Source organism: Salvelinus fontinalis, chromosome 32 (assembly GCF_029448725.1).
Source record: "Salvelinus fontinalis isolate EN_2023a chromosome 32, ASM2944872v1, whole genome shotgun sequence".
NCBI lineage: Eukaryota > Metazoa > Chordata > Actinopteri > Salmoniformes > Salmonidae > Salvelinus > Salvelinus fontinalis.
In genome coordinates, this window is record NC_074696.1 from 14,412,140 (window position 1) to 14,436,008 (window position 23,869).

Consider the following 23,869-nt stretch of genomic DNA (forward strand, 5'->3'; position numbering starts at 1 on the left):
TGTAGGCCTATATAATAGTAGTGTACCTGTACTTGTAGGCCTATATAATAGTAGTGTACCTGTACTTGTAGGCCTATATAATAGTAGTGTACCTGTACTTGTAGGCCTATATAATAGTAGTGTACCTGTACTTGTAGGCCTATATAATAGGAGTGTACCTGTACTTGTAGGCCTATATAATAGTAGTGTACCTGTACTTGTAGGCCTATATAATAGTAGTGTACCTGTACTTGTAGGCCTATATAATAGTAGTGTACCTGTACTTGTAGGCCTATATAATAGTAGTGTACCTGTACTTGTAGGCCTATATAATAGTAGTGTACCTGGGTCCTGTATAGTACTGTTACACTACCTGATTTAGGAGCCTCTCCTCCAATCAGATCCCTCGTTGTGATACATGTTCCTCCCTTCCTATGGGCTTGATCAGTCAGAGTGGTGCAGCATTTAGCCCACCATTGCAGGCTGTTGCTTGAAGAGCCACAGTGATACCGAAGCTATACAGCCCCACACAGTTCAAAGCACATTTCATATAAATTTTGTGTAATCTGATGTGCTTTAGCCAAGCTTTGATTGGCCTTGTTCACCTGTGGGCCTATAAGCCCCCTCTACACTTGCCAGAAAGCATAGCTAGAATGAAGTTCAATGAACTCAACCCCTTCTGCAGTGCACCTGTGACACACTACACCACGTGACCCTAGGGCACCGCCATGTTGTCAACTATAGAAAATGTTACTACAGCCCCAGGGTGAAACAGAGGACAAATGTATCTCTGACTTTTCTCGCTGAACCACAAGGCAGCTCAGTGTGCACTACTGTAGCCAGCAAGAGCCAGAAAGGAGTGTGTGTGTGTGTGTGTGTGTGTGTGTGTGTGTGTGTGTGTGTGTGTGTGTGTGTGTGTGTGTGTGTGTGTGTGTGTGTGTGTGTGTGTGTGTGTGTGTGTGTGTGTGTGTGCTTGTACTGTATGCGTGTGTTAGAACCTGTAATATGCAGTGACCCAGGCAGGATGACCAATACAAGAAGCAGTATCAGGTTTCAGAAATCCATATATTCTCTGAGCCTCTCCTTGTCTAGACATGTCTTGTTGTCTTGTGCTACTGCAACCCAGGAAACTAGATCCTGACAGGGGCCTCGTGGAGCCTACTGAGGTTGTACTGTATTACACAGGAGACGCACAGACACACACACACACACACACACACACACACACACACACACACACACACACACACACACACACACACACACACACACACACACACACACACACACACACACACACACACACACACACACACAACCTCTCTTTCTTTATCCCTCTCTCTGTGTAATGATTGATGAGTTGAAGGAGGAGGGAGGGAGTGAGAGATGATTTATCTCAACAGACTCGGGGTTTGACTGGCTCAGGCTCGGGATCTCAACATTACGAAGTCTGAATCTGAAGCGGGATCTTAACATTACGAAGTCTGGATCTGAAGCGGGATCTCAACATTACGAAGTCTGGATCTGAAGCGGGATCTCAACATTACGAAGTCTGGATCTGAAGCGGGATCTCAACATTACGAAGTCTGGATCTGAAGCGGTATCTCAACATTACGAAGTCTGGATCTGAAGCAGGATCTCAACATTATGAAGTCTGGATCTGAAGCGGGATCTCAACATTACGAAGTCTGGATCTGAAGTGGGATCCCAACATTACGAAGTCTGGATCTGAAGCGGGATCTCAACATTACAAAGTCTGGATCTGAAGCAGGATCTCAACATTATGAAGTCTGGATCTGAAGCGGGATCTCAACATTACAAAGTCTGGATCTGAAGCGGGATCTCAACATTACGAAGTCTGGATCTGAAGCGGGATCTCAACATTATGAAGTCTGGATCTGAAGCGGGATCTCAACATTATGAAGTCTGGATCTGAAGCGGGATCTCAACATTACGAAGTCTGGATCTGAAGCGGGATCTAGACATTACGAAGTCTGGATCTGAAGCGGGAGCTCAACATTACGAAGTCTGGATCTGAAGCGGAATCTCAACATTACGAAGTCTGGATCTGAAGCGGAATCTCAACATTACGAAGTCTGGATCTGAAGCAGGATCTCAACATTATGAAGTCTGGATCTGAAGCGGAATCTCAACATTACGAAGTCTGGGTCTGAAGCGGGATCTCAACTTTACGAAGTCTGCCAGTGTCTCAACACAATGTGTTCAGTCATCATATTGTGCATCTGAGTGGCATAGTTAGCTTTTCCCTGGAAATGAATCAGAGAGCGCTGATGTTTTGGCCGTCTGACAACTGAGAGGAACAATTACGGTTTTGTGTGTGACACTGCCTGTCACAACTAGTATCAATATCACAATACTGTCAGAGGAACAATGGTGGACGATTACTGTTAAAGGGTGACATTAGTACAAGATGAGTAATGTCAGAGAACTGATAAATTCATGACATCTTCACAGTACACGGAAGTACCGGAAGTACAGAATTTTCACAACGTTCAAGTTTGCGCTCACACACACACACACACACACACACACACACACACACACACACACACACACACACACACACACACACACACACACACACACACACACACACACACCTCCTACTCCTGCACTCCTCTCCTCCTCCTCTTTTCCGACCGCAACAGGGCTTACAAACAGACAGGCCTGACCTCTGCACTCAGTCTGAATCTAGTCTGAATCTAGTCTGCCCAGAGACTCTCTGGAACCAAGAAAAAGGCACACAACTCACACACCGTTTAAACACACAACTCACACACCGTTTAAACACACAACTCACACACTGTTTAAACACACAACTCACACACCGTTTAAACACATAACTCACACACCGTTTAAACACACAACTCACACACCGTTTAAACACACAACTCACACACCGTTTAAACACACAACTCACACACCGTTTAAACACACAACTCACACACCGTTTAAACACACAACTCACACACCGTTTAAACACACAACTCACACACTGTTTAAACACACAACTCACACACCGTTTAAACACACAACTCACACACCGTTTAAACACACACAATGTGAAGATTCTCTGGAAACCAAGTAAAAACACTCACACTGTCTGTCTTTCTCTCTGGAGTTGGGCTGAGCTAAACTTCAACACTCTAACATACAGCCTCTAACCGACAGGCTCTAACCGACAGGCTCTAACCGACAGCTTCTAACTAACAACCTCCAACCGTCAACCTCTAAACAACATCCTCTAACTAACAGCCTCTAACTGTCAACCTCTAACTAACAGCCTCCAACCGTCAGCCTCTAAACGACATCCTCTAACTAACAGCCTCTAATCGTCAGCCTCTAACTAACAGCCTCTAACTGTCAACCTCTAAATGACATCCTCTAACTAACAGCCTCTAACCGTCAACCTCTAACTAACAGCCTCTAACCGTCAACCTCTAAACAGCATCCTCTAACTAACAGCCTCTAACCGTCAGCCTCTAACTAACAGTCTCTAACTGTCAACCTCTAACTAACAGCCTCTAACCGTCAATCTCTAACTAACAGCCTCTAACCGTCAACCTCTAAACAGCATCCTCTAACTAACACCCTCTAACCGTCAGCCTCTAAACGACATCCTCTAACTAACATCCTCTAACCGTCAGCCTCTAACCGACAGCTTCTAACTAATAGCCTCTAACCGTCAGCCTCTAAACAACATTATCTAACTAACAGCCTCTAACCGCCAACCTCTAAATGACATTCTCTAACTAACAGTCTCTAACATACAGTTTCTAACCAACAGCCTCTACCCGACAGCCTCTACCCGACAGACTCTAACTGACAGCCTCTAACTGACAGCCTCTGACCTACCTTCATGGTCAGAATAATCGGATAAAGACTATGACTGTCTGTACTGTGTACGGAGACTGGGGAATGGGAAACATTGCCTTGTGTTCACCCTAGAGGGGAAGCATAGCCCTAGCTAGCTTGTTAGTCTGCTGTTTCCTCTTTCTGACAGTTGCATCCATTGACCTAATTTAGCCTGGACAAGCTTCCACAAACACACATCTCGGTTTGTTTTTTCTTTCTACAGAAGCAAAACAAGTAGAGAGAAAAACTGGAATGCCAAAATGGGAAGGTGAAGGGTTTATGAAGTGGGCAGGTGAAGGGTTTATGAAGTGGGCAGGTGAAGGGTTTATGAAGTGGGCAGGTGAAGGGTTTATGAAGTGGGCAGGTGAAGGGTTTATGAAGTGGGCAGGAGAAGGGTTTATAAAGTGGGCAGGTGAAGGGTTTATAAAGTGGGCAGGTGAAAGGTTTATAAAGTGGACAGGTGAAGGGTTTATGAAGTGGGCAGGTGAAGGGTTTATAAAGTGGGCAGGTGAAGGGTTTATAAAGTGGGCAGGTGAAGGGTTTATAAAGTGGGCAGGAGAAGGGTTTATGAAGTGGGCAGGTGAAGGGTTTATGAAGTGGGCAGGAGAAGGGTTTATGAAGTGGGCAGGTGAAGGGTTTATGAAGTGGGAAGGTGAAGGGTTTATGAAGTGGGCAGGTGAAGGGTTTATAAAGTGGACAGGTGAAGGGTTTATAAAGTGGGCAGGAGAAGGGTTTATGAAGTGGGCAGGAGAAGGGTTTATGAAGTGGGCAGGTGAAGGGTTTATGAAGTGGGCAGGAGAAGGGTTTATGAAGTGGGCAGGTGAAGGGTTTATAAAGTGGGCAGGTGAAGGGTTTATGAAGTGGGCAGGTGAAGGGTTTATGAAGTGGGCAGGTGAAGGGTTTATGAAGTGGGCAGGTGAAGGGTTTATGAAGTGGGCAGGTGAAGGGTTATGAAGTGGGCAGGAGAAGGGTTTATGAAGTGGGCAGGTGAAGGGTTTATAAAGTGGGCAGGTGAAGGGTTTATAAAGTGGGAAGGTGAAGGGTTTATAAAGTGGGCAGGTGAAGGATTTATAAAGTGGGCAGGTGAAGGGTTTATGAAGTGGGCAGGTGAAGGGTTTATAAAGTGGGCAGGTGAAGGGTTTATAAAGTGGGCAGGTGAAGGGTTTATAAAGTGGGAAGGTGAAGGGTTTATGAAGTGGGCAGGTGAAGGGTTTATAAAGTGGGCAGGTGAAGGGTTTATAAAGTGGGAAGGTGAAAGCTTTATGAAGTGGGCAGGTGAAGGGTTTATGAAGTGGGCAGGTGAAGGGTTTATAAAGTGGGAAGGTGAAGGATTTATAAAGTGGGCATGTGAAAGGTTTATGAAGTGGGAAGGTGAAGGGTTTATGAAGTGGGCAGGTGAAAGGTTTATGAAGTGGGCAGGTGAAGGGTTTATAAAGTGGGCAGGTGAAGGGTTTATAATCTATGGAATTGTAAGTCACAATATTGGGTTCAGGGAGATATTAGAAATGTTGCCTGGAGACGGTTTCAATGACACAAGATGTCATGACATTTTATGACATTTGTTATGTCATTTGTTTCTGAGAATGACGTTGGTAAGAGAGGAAGAGAGACAGAGTTTCCCTACTGTGATGGGTAGAACGTTCTGTGATGGGTGGATCCTATTGCAAGTAGGTTCCTTTCCTTCCAGCCCACAATAAAGCTGGTGCTTTGAGGCTGGGCTTAGGGCTACCTGCAGCAGTCAAAGCCCTGTCATTAACCCTGCTACAGGGCATGACAGCCCTATAATCTGCCCACGTCTGAGGCTGAGCAGCACTGCCTGTCTCACTGCTAACCACCCACCAGTAAAAAAACAAAAACATTCACAGAACAGCCATATGGTTGAGTGAACTTTCAAAGCCATTTAGAAGGCCATAAGTGCTAGACCCCCCCACCGTCCCAATCAGTGGAGGTTCCTCAGAGGAGGAAAGGGAGGACCATCCTCCTCAGTGAATTTCATAAAATAAAAATTGTAAAACATTGAAAAAGTTATATTTTTTAGATAAAACTTTACTAAATATATTCACGTCACCAAATAATTGATTAAAACACACTGTTTTGCAATACAGGTCTATATTAGTCTCAACAGCACTCTGTAGGGTAGCACTATGATGTAGCCGGAGGACAGCTAGCTTCCGTCCTCCTGTTGGTGCATTGACTTCAATACAAAACCTAGGATGATCTTGGTTCTCTCCCCCTTCCATAGACTTACACAGTAATTATGACAACGTCCAGAGGACGTCCTCCAACCTACCTGAGCTCTTGCATGAACTGACATGTTGTTCACCCAATCAAAGGATCAGAAAATTAATCTAGTACTGAAAGCATATGCTAGAGCTAGCTATCACTGCAGTGCATAAAATGTGGTGAGTAGTTGACTCAAAGAGAGAGAAAGACAATAGTTGAACAGTTTTGAACAAATTCATTTCTTCAAAAAGGAAGGAGAAGCAAGAGAGAGAGACAATGTCATTTTTTTACACTTTCGGTTTCAGTTACTTAGCTAGCAAATGCAGCTGGCTAGTTTAGTTACTCAAACACCCGGCTCAAACAGAGGGATGCTATGTTAGCTAGCTGGCTATGACTATCCAACACAAAACTGGAACTCTTCCAAGTCAAGGTAAGCTTTTGGTTTTATTAATTTATTGCCACCAGGGCCCACCGGTGTAACTCCTTACTGACTATCCACTGCAACGTTACTGCATGATTGTAGCGGTTTTACTAACACATTAGTTATTTTAGCTATGTTGATTATGACGTTACTTTAGCGGAAGGAGTGTTGTATGGCGTTGAAGCTTGTTTGGAGGTTTGTTAATACTGTGTCCAGAGAAGTGCCAGATGTACACAGAATGGTGTCGTCTGCGTAGATAGAGGAGGATCAAAGAATCACCCGCTGCAAGAGCGATATCATTGATGTATACAGAGAAGAGAGTCGGCCCGAGAATTGAACCCTGTGGCACCCCCATGGAGACTGCCAGAGATCCGTACAACAGGCCCTCCGATTTAACACACTGAACTCTATCTGAGCAAACCAGGCGAGGCAGTCATTAGAGAAACCAAGGCTGTTTAGTCTACCAATAAGAATACGGTGATTGACAGAGTCGAAAGCCTTAGCCAGGTCGATGAAGACGGCTGCACGGTACTGTCTTTTATCGATGGCGGTTATGATACCGTTTAGTACCTTGAGCATGGCTGAGGTGCAACCGTGACCAGCTCGGAAACCAGATTGTGTAGCGGAGAAGGTACGGTGGGATTCAAAATGGTCGGTAATCTGTTTGTTCACTTGGCTTTCAAAGACTTTAGAAAGGCAGGGCTGGATGAATATAGGTCTGTAACAGTTTGGATCTAGAGTGTCTCCCCCTTTGAAGAGATGACCGCGGCCGCTTTCCAATCTTTAGGAATCTCAGACGATATGAAAGAGAGGTTGAACAGACTAGTAATAGGGGTTGCAACAATGGCGGCGGATAATTTTAGGAAGAGAGGGTCCAGATTGTCTAGCCCAGCTGATTTGTAGGGATCCAGATTTTGCAGCTCTTTCAGAACATCAGTTATCTGTATTTGGGTGAAGGAGAAACGGGGGGGGGGGGGGGCTTGGGCCAGTTGCTGCGGGGGGTGCAGAGCTGTTGGTCGGGTTTGGGGTAGCCAGCTGGAAAGCATGCCCAGCCATTGAGAAATGCTTATTGAAATTCTTGATTATCGTGGATTTAGCAGTGGTGACAGTGTTTCCTAGTCTCAGTGCAGTGGGCAGCTGGGAGTAGGTGCTCGCAGAAGTGTTTTTGGGAGCGTTTGACAGTGATGAGGGGTGGTCGTTTGACCGCGGACCCATAACAGATGCAGGCAATGAGGCAGTGATCGCTGAGATCCTGGTTGAAAACAGCAGAGGTGTATTTAGAGGGCAATTTGGTCAGGATGATATCTATGTGGGTGCCCATGTTTATGGATTTGGGTTTGTACCTGGTAGGTTCCTTGATAATTTGTGTGAGATTGAGGGCATCTAGTTTAGATTGTAGGACGGCCGGGGTGTTAAGCATATCCCAATTTAGGTCACCTAGCAGTACGAACTCTGACGATAGATGGGGGGCAATCAATTCACATATGGTGTCCAGGGCACAGCTGGGAGCAGAGGGGCGTCTTTACAAGCGACAACAGTGAGGGATTTATTTCTGGAGAGATGGATCTTTAAAAGTAGAAGCGCGAACTGTTTGGGCATAGACCTGGATAGTATGACAAAACTCTGCAGGCTATCTCTACAGCAGATTGCAATTCCGCCCCCTAGAGCGGTTCTGTCTTGACGGAAAATGTTGTAATTGGGGATGGAAATTTCAGAATTTTTGGTGGCCTTCCTAAGCCAGGATTCAGACACGGTTAGGACATCAGGGTTGGCAGAGTGTGCTAAAGCAGTGAATAAAGCAAACTTAGGAAGGAGGCTTCTGATGTTAACATGCATGAACCCAAGGCTTTTACAGTTGCAGAAATAAACAAATGAGAGCGCCTGGGGAATGGGAGTGATGCTGGGGGCTGCAGGGTTAACCTCTACATCACCAGAGGAATAGAGGAGGTGTAGGATGAGTGTACGGCTAAAGGCTATAAGAACTGGTCGTCTAGTGCTTTGGGAACAGAGAATAAAAGGAGCAGATTTCTGGGCGTGGTGGGATAGATTCAGGGCATAGTGTACAGACAGGGGTATGGTAGGGTGTGAGTACAGTGGGGGTAAACCTAGGCATTGAGTGATGATGAGAGAGGTTGCATCTCTGGAGGCGCCAGTTAAGCTAGGTGCAGTTTCCGCATGTGTGGGGGTGGGACAAGGGGGCTATCTAAGGCATGTTGAGCAAGACTAGGGGCGCCGCAGTAAAGTAAAACAATGAGAGCTGCCCTAAACAACAGTATACAAGCCATATTGACATTAGAGAAAGGCATAAGCAATCACAGGTGTTGATTGGGAGAGCTAAGACAACAACGGGTGAGACAACAACAGGTAAACAGCTAAGACAACAACAACGGGTAAATGGCGATGAATGGGCAGAGAGGGTCAGTTAGCTACACACAGGGCCTGAGTTGGAGGCTGGAGCCGAGAGATAAACAAAATGAAGTACCGTGTTAATGAACAGTCCAGCAGGCATCAGCTGTGTAGCCGAGTGTTCATAGGGTGATCACATACACTTCAGTCTACACAGTAAAAGTGGTTCAGTGTTTGGAGGACTTATGGAGGCATTCTCCTTAACCCTCAATGTTCCACTGATCCCTCCCTCTCTAACTCTCCCTGTTCCACTGATCCCTCCCTCTCTAACCCTCCCTGTTCCACTGATCCCTCCCTCTCTAACCCTCCCTGTTCCACTGATCCCTCCCTCTCTAACCCTCCCTGTTCCACTGATCCCTCCCTCTCTAACCCTCCCTGTTCCACTGATCCCTCCCTCCCTAACCCTCCCTGTTCCACTGATCCCTCCCTCTCTAACCCTCCCTGTTCCACTGATCCCCCCTCTCTAACCCTCCCTGTTCCACTGATCCCTCCCTCTCTAACCCTCCCTGTTCCACTGATCCCTCCCTCTCTAACCCTCCCTGTTCCACTGATCCCCCCTCTCTAACTCACCCTGTTCCACTGATCCCTCCCTCTCTAACCCTCCCTGTTCCACTGATCCCTCCCTCTCTAACCCTCCCTGTTCCACTGATCCCTCCCTCTCTAACCCTCCCTGTTCCACTTATCCCCCCTCTCTAACTCTCCCTGTTCCACTGATCCCCCCCCCCCCCCAACCCCCCCTGTTCCACTTCCACTCTCACCCTCAGATGTCACTGCCCTTGATCTCTTGCCCCCCTTCGCCCTATCCCCCTGTCATATGGCATGTCCGAGTGTCTCTCTCCATGTAAGTGGTCACAAGTGCTCCGGGGGCGAGGGATTGAAAGAGGGGTGTGTATGACATCAGGGTTGGCAGAGTGTGCCAATCACAGCGGAGTCAATCACCACCTTCCGGAGACACCTGAAACCCCACCTCTTCAAGGAATACCTAGGATAAAGCAATCCTTCTGCCCCCCCCCCCCCCCTTAAAAGATCTAGATGCACTATTGTAAAGTGGCTGTTCCACTGGATGTCATAAGGTGAATGCACCAATTTGTAAGTCGCTCTGGATAAGAGCGTCTGCTAAATGACTTAAATGTAAATGTAAATGTATGAGGGGTGTCGGCTGAGATGTCTGAGAGAGGTGGTCCCGTTCAGACCCGTAACATTACGTCCTGCTCTGTGAATTAACCTTCTATTGGTCAATGACACAAACTGATCTGGGACCCGTCCAGGCTCTAATCCTTCTACCCATGGCTCAATACACAAACTGATCTGGGATCAGTCCAGCCGCTAATCCTTCGATCCATGGCTCAATACACAAACTGATCTGGGATCAGTCCAGCCGCTAATCCTTCTATCCATGGCTAAGCAGCTCTTTTAAGTGATCCTACCAGGGAGCTGGGTCTGTTTGTTGGCTCTCCAGTAAATATAGCTGCTGGTCGGGTACTGTTGATGACAGCTAGCCGTAATTACAGGATGAGCTGTACGCCAGCTGAGAGGAGAGGAGAGAGGAGAGAGGAGAGAGGAGAGGGGAGAGAGGAATGGAGAGGAGAGGATAGAGGAGCGGAGAGGAGAGGAGAGGAGAGGAGAGGAGAGGAGAGGAGAGAGGAGAGGAGAGGAGAGGAGAGGAGAGGATGTTACTGTGTAGGTGTCTGTGCCCTGTAGCCGCAGGCTGAAACACGCTGCCTGCCTGAGTGAGAAACCACAGAGGTTTACACAATACGGTGTTCATGAACAGAACAGTAGCTTGACAGATTTACGTCAGCATAACCTCTGAACATTATTCACCTCCCAGCAGCGACATTACTAATAGATGTGTTTCTCTGGCTTTTTCAGGAATTGGGACGATACCAACTGCTTTTGGTGTGTGGTGTGTGTGTGTTGTGTGTGTATTTGATTGCTATCCTTCTCATCCCTTATTCTACACCTTGATCACACAGAACAGAGCTGAACGGTGACATTTAGAATACTGCTGTACTGTGCCATGACAATGCTGGTAGTTGCCACAATTCATTTATGCTCAAAAGTTGCTTAAGCTGTCTAAATCAAGTTTCAACTTTGAGATCATGATCATGGTATAGAAATGAAAAAAATAATATTGACACTTCACTGTTCATACCTGCTGTATAATGTGCACAATACACTTTGATTTGACACAATGCTGCAAGCACCACATTTCATTACAGTAACCCTTGACGACATTAATCATTTTTTACATTTTATTTTTATTTTTTAATATTGAATATTAAAACATACAATCTAGTTGCAGTGAAGCTGCTCAACATCTGCCCCTCAACCATCTGAGACTCCCCCCACAGTCCCCACCCCCGAGAAAAATGTAATGAAATAATTCAATTTCCCACCCCCAAGCCCCTGTCCCCCAATGCGCCAACAACCAACAAAATGAAGAAATGAGAAAAAAGGAAAACAGAAAACAACAATGCAAAAAACAAAAGACATCAAGGACAACAGAAATCATAATGCACACACGTGTATGTGTACGGTGTATGTGCACGTGTATGTGTACGGTGTATGTGCACGTGTATGTGTACGGTGTATGTGCACGTGTATGTGTACGTGTATGTGCACGTGTATGTGCACGTGTGTGCATTTGAATGAGAGTGTGTGTATATGCATGTGTACAAAAACATGCAATAAGTTACTTCCCACTGGAGACACTGGTTGAATCAACGTTGTTTATGACGTTGAACCAACGTGGAAAAGACATTGAATTGACGTCTGTGCCCAGTGGGTTCATTACGAAGTTACTTCCTCTGTATTCAAATTCGACTGATTGATTCGATCAGACAGCCCATTTTCCACCACCTCCCTCACTCTATCCATCATCCATCCCTCACTCTATCCATCATCCATCCCTCCATCCCTCACTCTATCCATCCTCCATCCCTCATCATCCATCCATCCCTCATCCCTGCATCATCCATACCTCCATCCTGCCATCCCTCAATCCCTCCATCATCCATCCCTCCATCATCCATCCCACCATCATCCATCCCGCCATCCCTCCATCCATCCCGCCATCCCTCCATTCCTCCATCCCGCCGTCCCTCCATCATTCCTCCATCATCCATCCTGCCATCCCTCCATCCTGCCATCCCTCCATCATCCATCCCTCCCTCCATCATCCATCCTGCCATCCCTCCATCCATCCATCCTGCCATCCCTCCATCATCCATCCTGCCATCCCTCCATCATCCATCCCTCCATCCATCCCTCCCTCGATCATCCATCCCTCCATCCATCACCCATCCCTCCCTCCCTCGATCATCCATCCACCCACCATCCCTCCATCCCTCCCTCCATCATCCATCCGTCCATCATCCCTCCCTCCCTCCATCCATCCATCCCTCCATGTAGGACATGGTGGAACAGGGCCAATCAAGTTGGCAGCTCTGCATTATGACAACCATGGCAAGGCACTCATCATAGTAAGAGCCAGTTAGTTAAAGTGGAAATCTATTTTCATGTTGGTGCGGCGCTGTACTGTGAAGCTGTTGAGGTAGCTACGGATTAAATTGTTTGTCCTGTCCCTGGTTCAATTTAATTTGTTTGCCTAGTGCCATTTCTGTAAACACTCTTGAGGAAAAATTGATTTGAGATGCCCGGGGCCAATTGGACATGGCCCTGCCCCTGATCTTGAGTTCTGTTCTGAAAATAATATTTGTTGTCCTTGAGGAGGATTGTTGCTCAAAGTAAACCTAATATCTATGCAATGTAATGGTTTATGCATTATATTAACATTATTATTGATCCATACAGAAAGATGAAGCTTTTGTCAATAAAATCCTCCACTCTTCATGTGTAGAGGCCCTATGTAGCTAAATGTACTTATAGAATGCTACCCCTTTACAGGCTCAGCAGCGACTTAACCATAGCCTATCTGGAGGGGCAGTGGAAATTAAGAGATAGTCCATACCGTGACAGCTGTGTACAGTGGGTTTACTTTACCCCAGTCCGTCGCTCTGGTCCATATGCACTAACAGCAATGACCGAATAGTACCGAACTGCCGATGGCTTTGCAGGGACGCCAACTCGTCGCCTGTTGTGTTGTGAGCGCAAATGAGCGGCCCCGCCTACCGTTACAACTCTGCTTGTTCATTGGTCCAACGCTGCTCAGGGCGAGCGCTACAAACCCAAACTGGAACGCAGACATGAATATTGGTAGGAGGCTGTTTTATCAAGGGAAAAACATAAACGTTCAGAAGAGGGAAGGAATTGACCGAATCGAACAGTTGAATTCATTTTTTTATTGATCAAGTGGACCAAAGGTTCACGTTGGAAAGCGGGGCTTCTCCTTTATGCGCGGATGGAGCGGCGCAGTTAGCAGACAATACATAGGATTTAGTTTAAATAAGTTTTTCAGAGGTGAGTAGCTAGATTTTCTCTCTTGTCTAGTATTTAGACAAAAAAATAACTTTTCTTATATTGCTTGAGCAAGATGCGAGATCGATGAGTAGATCATTGTGCGTCTTTATACAAGAGTAACTGAGTAGAGATTCGTAAGTGAGAAGGGCTTTAGTAGGGCAATGGGTCAGTAAACTATACCGATTAACACTTACGAAATAGACAACTAAACACATGTGTGATTATTGCCATAACAATACATAAAACAGATGCATTTTATTCAACTACAAACTATTTTGCAATTGTGGATGTCAACATCAGATCCCCATATAATTGGTTAGCTATGATGAGATACCGTCTCCTATATCGTGAAGATAAACTGATCATCGACCGATCACAATCATAATGGACAGTTTCTCTTGAGGTCTCGGTGTCGGTGAACATGTTTCTTCATGAGCTTGTTGACCACTTTCTTTTGCTTCTGACCACAGCGGTCGCTTCATCATGATCCGTTGTGATGTTAATGCCATAACTCTTCAGAACAGAGTTGCGCTGTGGTTGGGATTTTGGGTTTAGGAAAAGGGGGGTTAAATGGTAAAGGTCTGTCTTGTGATTGTAGGTTTGGGAGAATAACTGCACTTGTGTGTGGGAGTGTGGTTCACATAGACAGGGGAGAAGGACACGCACCATACCTCTCATGGACAGAGAGTGAACTGTGTCAGCAGGCAGGGATTTTGCGAAATTCCCCTGCAGGTTTAGGAGAGGTCAGAGGGCATGATGCTATTGTCAATTTCAAATACAGTTACTGGGTTTAGTTTACTACCTATACCAGTTGTAAGGTCAGAGATCACAGCCCATTCATTATTTAACATGGTTTCTGGAAGGATTCAGTATCTTACTCTCTGCATTCTCTCACAACATAACCAGGATAGAATGGACAATGAAAAGCAGTATCACTCAATAACACAGGATACTTCAACCTCTCCTCTTATTGCCTGTCCTGATATGCCACTGAAGTGTATAGACATCAGTGGAAATGTCATGTTCTCAAGAATGCATTACAAAAACCCATCGTATAGCCCACTGCTATGCCCTCCACTCCACTCCAGCGGTATGTTCTGTTTTCAGAAAAGGTCACTTCAAGGGTAAAATGTTTCTCTGTAGAAAACGCCTTGATTTGATAGGGTTTAACTGAAGTGCTTTGCTCCATTTCCAGGCCATGTTCGTTTAGTTAGTCGATGGTAAAACTCAGGACGGGGGGGGGGGGTAGAAGTAGGATGGCAAGGCCTAAACCAGCCAGCATCGCTTCTGCCAGACACAGTCCCAGTCCCTTTCTACCAGCCTTTCCAGCGCGTTCGCTCTTTCCTTTTCTCTCCCTCTCTCTCTCTTTCGCTCTTTCCTCTCCCTCTGCCCCCTTGTCTCTCACACTCGCTCTCTTCTCCTCTCCTCTTTCTCTCTCTCCCTCTCTCTCTCTGCCTCATTAAATATAGTATTATAGCACTGTGGTCTGGTGTGAATTCAGACAAACACGGCATGTTCTTCACTGATTGTTCTTCTCCTCAAAGCAACAGGGAGGGCCCCTGAACACAATGAAGTGTGGCGCCACAGAAGGCTGCAGGGAACGTCAGTCCTCAGGTCTTTTGTATGGTCTCTAATGCTGTAATCAGCAGCCTACACCAAGCTGTGAGGTGTGTAATCTGCAGCCCACACTAAATACAGAGCAAAAATGGAAAGATGAATGTCAAGGCTTAAGGTTAGGAGGAAACTGAAAAGTGTTTTAACGCTCAGAAAAATTATACAAAAGGTGGTCTAAGAAACTCTGTATCATAACATTTTTCTTTTTGTACTGAGCTCTTCAAGAACACCCTCTTTCAGAACTGTGTGTGTGCGCGTGCACGTGTGTGTCCATATGTGTGTGGTTCTAATTTCTTAAGAAATGTTGGCCTTGCAATCTTTAAAATGGTGTGCCTTTTAGTTTTCACAGCTGATAAACATTTCATAAGGAGTGTAGCAGACATTGTGGCCAGCAGTGTTGTCAGGACGCCCAGCTGGGAGAGAGAACACTGATTCTTAGAATTTCATGCAAATCTCTAGTTCTTGAAAAAGCCTAACTGGACCTACCCAAGCCTAACAGTTACTTTCCCAAATGAGAAACAAGCTTCAATTGTGTTATTAATCCACAGGAATCAAAGTCATTGTTCTTTATTCAAACCAACAGCTCTATAGTATTGTTCTGTTTGGTCCACAGTCTCTACCGTAAGCCAGGTTTCATCCAGACCTTTCTCAGGCTTATTTTAGGCCTGACCTGTGACCTGACCTGACCTGGACTCTCAGGGTTATCTGCTCTAGAGATTCCCCTGTCCTGTTATCCTTCCTCCGGCCAGGCTCTATCTCTGGTGTCCTGACACGTCCATCCCTGACAGAGGCACCCTTAAGCGGGAGAGGTATTTCTGGGGATGGTAGGAGGAGTGGAGGGGTGGAGTTGAGAGTTAAATTGAGAAGAGGATTTATTTTTTTACATTCCTCTGGAGGGGCTGCTTAGACAGTAGGCAAGGTGAGGAATGGAGAAGGATGTAAATCTGAGTTGGGGAGGGGAAGAGGGGAGCTTGTAAATTGGGAGGGAAGAGAATGGATAGATGTGGGAGTTAAATGAGAAAGGGAATTTCTGATATTCCTCTTGAGGAGCTTCTGCGATGAAACAGCAGAAGAATGGGTGAGGTGGGAAGGAAAGGGGAGAGGAGACTTGGAATTTAGAGTTTTTATTTATTTTTATTTAGCCTTTATTTAACTAGTTAGAGAAGGCGGAAGGGGATGTTGGGATTGGGGTTAGGGAGTTGGATGAGAAAGATCATTTCTGATATCCTGCAGGAGTGGCTAGTATTAGGCAGCAGGGGGGGATAAAGGAGGGGCTGCTATGATACAGTAGAAGAGGAGATGGAGGAGGGGCTGCTATGATACAGCAGAAGAGAAGATGGAGGAGAGGCTGCTATGATACAGTAGGAGAGGAGATGGAGGGGCTGCTGTGATACAGTAGAAGAGGAGATGGAGGGGCTGCTATGATACAGTAGGAGAGGAGATGGAGCGGCTGCTATGATACAGTAGAAGAGGAGATGGAGGGGGGGCTGCTATGATACAGCAGGAGAGGGAGGAGGTAGAAGGATAAAGAGAAAGGCCCTAGATATGAAAGAATGTTCACTCCTTCTCAGCTGTCCTTCCCGAGGCCCGGCGGGACAAGGCATGTGATATATTATCTCCCCCTCCTCGTCCACTCCCCCTCTCTGCCCTCCTATCCCCCTCCCCTTTGTCTCCCAGCATCTAGAGAAGGGAGGAGGTACTGAGTCATCCATAGTTCAGCCTAGCTTGTGATGTCGTCCGTCTGCGAGTGATAGCATCAAGTGATAGCGTCAGCCATGGGCTATAGAACAGAGTGTGTCAGTGACTTTTTTAAAGTCATGGATGGCAGTACAGAGATGCTAGTGTTCAACCCCAAACAGAAGTCAGGCCTCCAGTCTAACGTTATGTGCATTACAGTGGAGGCTGGTGAGGGGAGGACGGCTCATAATAATGGCTGGAACGGTGTATTTGATATCATTCCACCGATTCCGCTCCGGCCATTACCACGAGCCCGTCCTCCCTTATTAAGGTGCCACCAACCTCCTGTGATACACTAATCATAGGCTAATTAATTTGGGGCTAATTCAACACCCGAGGAAGTGGAAACTCAAAACACATTAGTTAGATCGTTAACTCTAAATATAATACCCACTGCTAATAGCCATGTATTAATCTAACGGTACCTTTAATGTCCTAAAATAAGTTAGTGGTTGTATTTTACCCAGTGAGAGCTATATGTTCTTGCAATGACCGATGCACACTTTGCCTGAGCCACTCCCTATCTCAAAGCCATATCAAATATATTGTTTGTAAAATAGTTGCTACTGAGCTCAATATTGAGAGATGAGAAACAAAATGATACCTACAGAAAGCTGAGACCCCCCTCTCTTCGATAGGGACGACAGTAGTTGCTTGCTGGGCAACTGGGTCAGAGAGACATACTGCATGTGTTTCTGTCAGTATTAATAATCTTTATACATTAGTATGTAATCAGAAATCTGGACCCTGATTCATAAAATGTCTCAGTAGCTGTGCTGGTCTAGGATTGGTTTAGCCTTTTTGAGCATAACGAATAAGATTACATGGACAAGGGGGATCCTAGGTTACTACTCCTACTCTGAAGCTCTTAATGAATACGGGCCTTGATCTTTGCATCGGTGATCTTTATATGATTTGCAGTAAATCTGGGCCTTTAGAATGCTTATTGATGTGTAAGGTCTACATGAGTAAGCAGCAATGATGTGTGACTAAATGGATTGCCTGAGCAATGGAAGTATTCTATTAACTAGTTAAGTGTGTGTGTGTGTGTGTGTGTGTGTGTGTGTGCCTGCGGCTTTTGGACTCCCTCACAGGATGGTGTGGCAGGTGTTGGGGGTGAAAGGTTACTGGTCCACCCTAGGGCTCTCCATCCCTCTATCCCCTCCTCCCACTCCTCTCTCTAGGTCCTAGATGAGGATGGAGGGATAAGGACAGGGGGTCTCCTGCTCTCCTCCCTTGTTTCTGAGCAGATCCACAGATCTGTGTTGTCAGTGCAGCCCAATGGGGGCTCCTCCCCTTTAATCCCTCAAGTTTATTTAGACCCAGCGGTGGAACACACACACACACACACACACACACACCCTGTCCCCTTAGCTCTGCACCAGATATACACACTATCCCTTCTGTCCCTGTCCATCTTGATGGTTCAGTAGAAATCCTTGCCTCTGTGGGTATTACGTGTTTTCAACAGACAGGATGATAAAGAGGATGTTTTGTTGTTTTCTAATTTGACCCCCAGTCGTGACCAGCTGGGAACCAGAGGGGCAGTTAGAAACAATACATACACTATCTGTCTTCATGGCCATTGGTGGTGTTGATATATGGAGGGGGAAGGCGTGACAAACAGGGTTAACCTAGGATGCATCTGAAAGGGCACCCTATTCCCTAGTGAGGTACCCATACGGTCCAAAAGTAGTGCACTATCGGAAATAGGGTGCCATTTAAGACGAAGCCCAAGTATACTGAATAACATGAACGATGGGGAATGTTTGACTGAGAAGAATGAGGTCTACTGCTGTGGTTCTAGAAGACGGTCTACTGCTGTGTGATTGATGGTTCTAGAAGACTGTCTACTGCTGTGTGAGTGATTGTTCTAGAAGACTGTCTACTGCTGTGTGATTGATTGTTCTAGAAGACGGTCTACTGCTGTGTGAGTGATTGTTCTAGAAGACTGTCTACTGCTGTGTGAGTGATTGTTCTAGAAGGCTGTCTACTGCTGTGTGAGTGATTGTTCTAGAAGACTGTCTACTGCTGTGTGATTGATTATTCTAGAAGACGGTCTACTGCTGTGTGAGTGATGGTTCTAGAAGGCTGTCTACTGCTGTGTGAGTGATGGTTCTAGAAGGCTGTCTACTGCTGTGTGAGTGATTGTTCTAGAAGACTGTCTACTGCTGTGTGAGTGATTGTTCTAGAAGGCTGTCTACTGCTGTGTGAGTGATTGTTCTAGAAGACTGTCTACTGCTGTGTGAGTGATTGTTCTAGAAGGCTGTCTACTGCTGTGTGAGTGATTGTTCTAGAAGACGGTCTACTGCTGTGTGATTGATTGTTCTAGAAGACGGTCTACTGCTGTGTGAGTGATGGTTCTAGAAGGCTGTCTCCTGCTGTGTGAGTGATGGTTCTAGAAGGCTGTCTACTGCTGTGTGAGTGATTGTTCTAGAAGACTGTCTACTGCTGTGTGAGTGATTGTTCTAGAAGGCTGTCTACTGCTGTGTGAGTGATGGTTCTAGAAGGCTGTCTACTGCTGTGTGAGTGATGGTTCTAGAAGGCTGTCTCCTGCTGTGTGAGTGATGGTTCTAGAAGACTGTCTACTGCTGGGTGAGGGATTGTTCTAGAAGACTGTCTACTGCTGTGTGAGTGATTGTTCTAGAAGACGGTCTACTGCTGGGTGAGGGATTGTTCTAGAACCCTGTCATTGTCTCTTCTTGTGTTCTAGTTTCCCCAGAAGTTTCCCTCAGGGAGGCTGTCACACAGCTGTACTATGACAGATGGTGTGTGTGTGTGTGTGTGTGTGTGTGTGTGTGTGTGTGTGTGTGTGTGTGTGTGTGTGTGTGTGTGTGTGTTCGTTTATCCTGAGGCAAAGCTAGCATGGTGAATGATTGTTCATTTTCAAACTACGTGGCCCGCATTATGAATAATAAACTCCACACTCATGTTTATTAGACTATTCAATGCCTTCTTTCTCTTTTTAAACTCTTCACTGGTCGCTCTGACAACTAAACTCACCCAAAGTGTCAATATTGACTTTAAAACGACTCCAATGTGAAACAACAACAAAATCGTACTTTTCTTTTGCTTCCCTTAATCTTCAGTCCCTGCCTTCTCAAAAACACCCTACTCATAAGTCTTGTTCAATCAGAGATGTAATCTTTCTCTCTCTGCCATTTGAATACATTATCTCCCCACTGTAAGTCACATTCATGGTGATTATCATAGCTATTGCTAAGTTACATTCATGGTGATTATCATAGCTGTCGCTAAGTCACATTCATGGTGATTATCATAGCTGTCGCTAAGTCACATTCATGGTGATTATCATAGCTGTCGCTAAGTCACATTCATGGTGATTATCATAGCTGTCGCTAAGTCACATTCATGGTGATTATCATAGCTGTCGCTAAGTCACATTCATGGTGATTATCATAGCTGTCGCTAAGTCACGTTCATGGTGATTATCATAGCTGTCGCTAAGTCACGTTCATGGTGATTATCATAGCTGTCGCTAAGTCACATTCATGGTGATTATCATAGCTGTCGCTAAGTCACGTTCATGGTGATTATCATAGCTGTCGCTAAGTCACATTCATGGTGATTATCATAGCTGTCGCTAAGTCACTTTCATGGTGATTATCATAGCTGTCGCTAAGTCACATTCATGGTGATTATCATAGCTGTCGCTAAGTCACATTCATGGTGATTATCATAGCTGTCGCTAAGTCACGTTCATGGTGATTATCATAGCTGTTGCTAAGTCACATTCATGGTGATTATCATAGCTGTCGCTAAGTCACATTCATGGTGATTATCATAGCTGTTGCGTATGTGTGGCACCGGTACATTCATAATCTAATATCACCAGTAGCAGCAGCAGTCTTTCTCTTGACTGGAGCCAGATGTGCGGCTGCTCCTCCTGTACAGCTGACTGGGTAGAAGCGTGAGCCGCTGTAACAGCAGGTGACTGGGTTCACATGGATGATCCTCAATCTGAGCAGCAGGAAGCTGAACAGCCGGCCCACTGAGCCCAGAGCTTCCTCAGATGGAATGTATCACCTTGTCTCATCACCTAATGTATTTACCTGTTCTTTCTCTGTCTTTCTCTCACTCTTTCTCTCGTTAACTCTCTCTCATTCTCTCTCTCTCTCTCTCTCTCTAGTTCTCTTTCTCGTTCTCTCGCTCTCACTTTCTCTCGTTCTCTCTCTCTAGTTCTGTTTCTCAATCTCTAGTTCTCTCATTCTCTCTCTCTCTCTCTCTCTCTCTATAGTTCTCTCATTCTCGCTCTCTCTCCACAGCATGGTTCCCACTTTGAATATTGAATGCTGTTCATTTCCGGCACTTCAAAGCATTGTGAGTGTGTGTGGGGCCCGGAGCGGAAATGTAGAGGCTGATGTACGGAGCGGTTCACTACAGGGTAATGATGAGTAGTGGTATTAGCAGAGCGTAATTCGGTTCAATCCAGTCAAACTCTATTTACGTCCCTCTAGGTTCAGTCATGGGCTAAAGAGTCATTTTCATCACCCCATAAATCTAATGCATCACCATAACTAGTAGAAATATATATATTATATATACTGTATATATATATATACACATTTTACATGAAGCAGTATCTAGGGAATATTAATACCTTGAAGGTTTTTTTCTGTCAGAAAGGACATATTTATTAAGGCAAGTTCCTCCTTTTCTTTTTAACTTTGTTTAGCAGCGATATTTGGTGCTCAGGCCTGTGTTACCTGACGGCGCCGGCAGACTAGGTTCTGTTTGCTCCTAGCAGAACTCGGCTATGAGGAAGTGACTGCATGTGCTAGCATACGCCCTTAAAATACCTTTGTTATAATAACAGTTATGCTGTTGTTTGTCCCTCTCGAGACACCATACATAGTCAATAACACCTCCTCAAAATAGTCAGAATTAATTGAAGATAAATCAAGAAATCTGTCATTAATTTTGACGTTTTTTCCGATGAGGTCTTATGTTATGTTTGGTGCAGTATTTCTCAAGCGTAAAAAGGTGCATGAAAACTATTTGTTTTTCATTGAATGCCAACAACCACTTAATTTTACCTTTTTAACTAGGCAAGTCAGTTAAGAACAAATTCTTATTTTCAATGACGGCCTAGGAACAGTGGATTAACTGCCTTGTTCAGGGGCAGAATGACAGATTTTGGGGTTTCGATCTTACTACCTTGTGGTTACAAGTCAAACGCTCTAACCACTAGGCTACCTGTCACCCCATTGAAGAATCCCGTACGTAGTTTCCATCCCTACTCTTGATCAATCACCGACGTACACTTCGGTTACAGAACTTCGAAACTCCTCAATAAAAAAATGTAGTGTGTGCGAACAGCCGGAAAAACCTTAGCCGAACACCAAAATGAACAAAAACGTCACAAAATCTTGTCATAATATGTGCGACTGGATAGCACGCGACAGGCTTAAGGCCCATTTCCACTACGGCCACATGTTATGTAGGTTTATTATAATCTCCCCCATCTGACCTATCTATCCCCCATCTGACCTATCTATCCCCCATCTGACCTATCTATCCCCCATCTGACCTATCTATCCCCCATCTGACCTATCTATCCCCCATCTGACCTATCTATCCCCCATCTGACCTATCTATCCCCCATCTGACCTTGGAGATTGGGCTGGTGTTTAGAGATGGTGGATTCTACAGGCCAGAGCACCAAATATCGCTGCTTGTCATCGCTTTATTCTTTCACAGAAGTCAAAACAATTATGATGCAGGAATAAAAAAGCTCTGCTCTGCTTTGCTCTCATTTCATTTTTAAGGTTGGCAGGTAGCCTAGCGGTTAGAGTGTAGGGGCGGCAGGTAGCCTAGCGGTTAGAGTGTAGGGGCGGCAGGTAGCCTAGCGGTTAGAGTGTAGGGGCGGCAGGTAGCCTAGCGGTTAGAATGTAGGGGCGGCAGGTAGCCTAGCGGTTAGAGTGTAGGGGCGGCAGGTAGCCTAGCGGTCAGAGCGTTGGGCCAGAACCCGAAGGGTTGTTAATTCGAATCCCCGAGCCGACAAGGTGAAAAATCTGTCTGTGCCCTTGAGCAAGGCAATTAAACCTAAGTGCACCAGTTGTCAAGTTTGGGATGTGCATATCATCTCCGTCTCAGTTAAATGCTACAGACCGCCACACTGAGTGAATGTGCAGCCAGCCAGCTCTAAGCTTATCATCATCAGGTCCCTACACATATAGGAATGTCCTTCTCTTCCTTCCTCTTCAGGGTGTTCTATAAACATTGGTCTTCCGGATATATCCCAGTGCCAACCAAGGCACCAGATACTAATTGTCGACACGTCTCCTACGTTTATGTCGTCATAGTGATGCTATTACTATAGGTCTACATTATGCCCCACTTTCACCATGCTTGTTCCTCCTTGAAATATCATAACACAATTATTATTGATATTCAATTCAAACATTTTTGATCAAGTTATAATCATTTTGAATATTTTTTTAAAAGACATGTCCAGAATTTAGGATTGTCTTTATGTCTTGGACTGAAATCCAACATAGCTACCTCTGAGGTAGACCTGGAAGGCAAAGCAGTGACCATCCAAACTGGATTAAGCCAGATTTTTCTGCCCCCAGTGAGTGGTTATATTAAGGCTGAAAAGAAAACCCTCTTTCTCTCTCCCTGGTAGTAGTGGCTACAGTGATAACACAGTACTAGCTGCTGAAAGAGATAGGTGGTTTGTGTTACCTCAAGTCCAGAGGCAGAGAGTCTGTCACAGTTATTGTTTCATTACAGTCTGATATTAATAATAAACACGCTTGTCACAGTGGCTGTTGTTTCACTGACCCAGTGACATTTTCATAGTGTTCAAAATAATAAGGCTACATCTGAAATGGCACCCTTATATCGATATAGTGCACTACTTTTGACCAGGTCCCTAGGGAATAAGTCTCTCTTGACCAGGGCCGTAGGGAATAAGTCTCTCTTGACCAGGGCTGTAGGGAATAAGTCTCTCTTGACAAGGTCCCTAAGGAATAAATCTCTCTTGACCAGGGCCGTAGGGAATAAGTCTCTCTTGACCAGGGCCGTAGGGAATTAAGTCTCTCTTGACCAGGGCTGTAGGGAATAAGTCTCTCTTGACCAGGGCCGTAGGGAATTAAGTCTCTCTTGACCAGGGCTGTAGGGAATAAGTCTCTCTTGACCAGGGCTGTAGGGAATAAGTCTCTCTTG

The 23,869-nt window shown here is 45.5% G+C and overlaps 1 protein-coding gene across 3 annotated transcripts in view; it reads left to right on the forward strand.

The window, feature by feature from the left end:
* The first annotated feature begins 13,075 nt into the window (after positions 1-13,075).
* Positions 13,076-23,869, forward strand: part of LOC129830799 (rho family-interacting cell polarization regulator 2-like) — a 70,919-nt gene continuing 60,125 nt past the window's right edge. For all 3 annotated transcript variants that reach the window (XM_055893534.1, XM_055893536.1, XM_055893538.1), the window contains exon 1: positions 13,076-13,327. In XM_055893534.1, the coding sequence (XP_055749509.1) occupies positions 13,261-13,327 (67 nt within the window). In that variant the 5' untranslated portion in view covers positions 13,076-13,260. The remainder of the gene's footprint in view (positions 13,328-23,869) is intronic.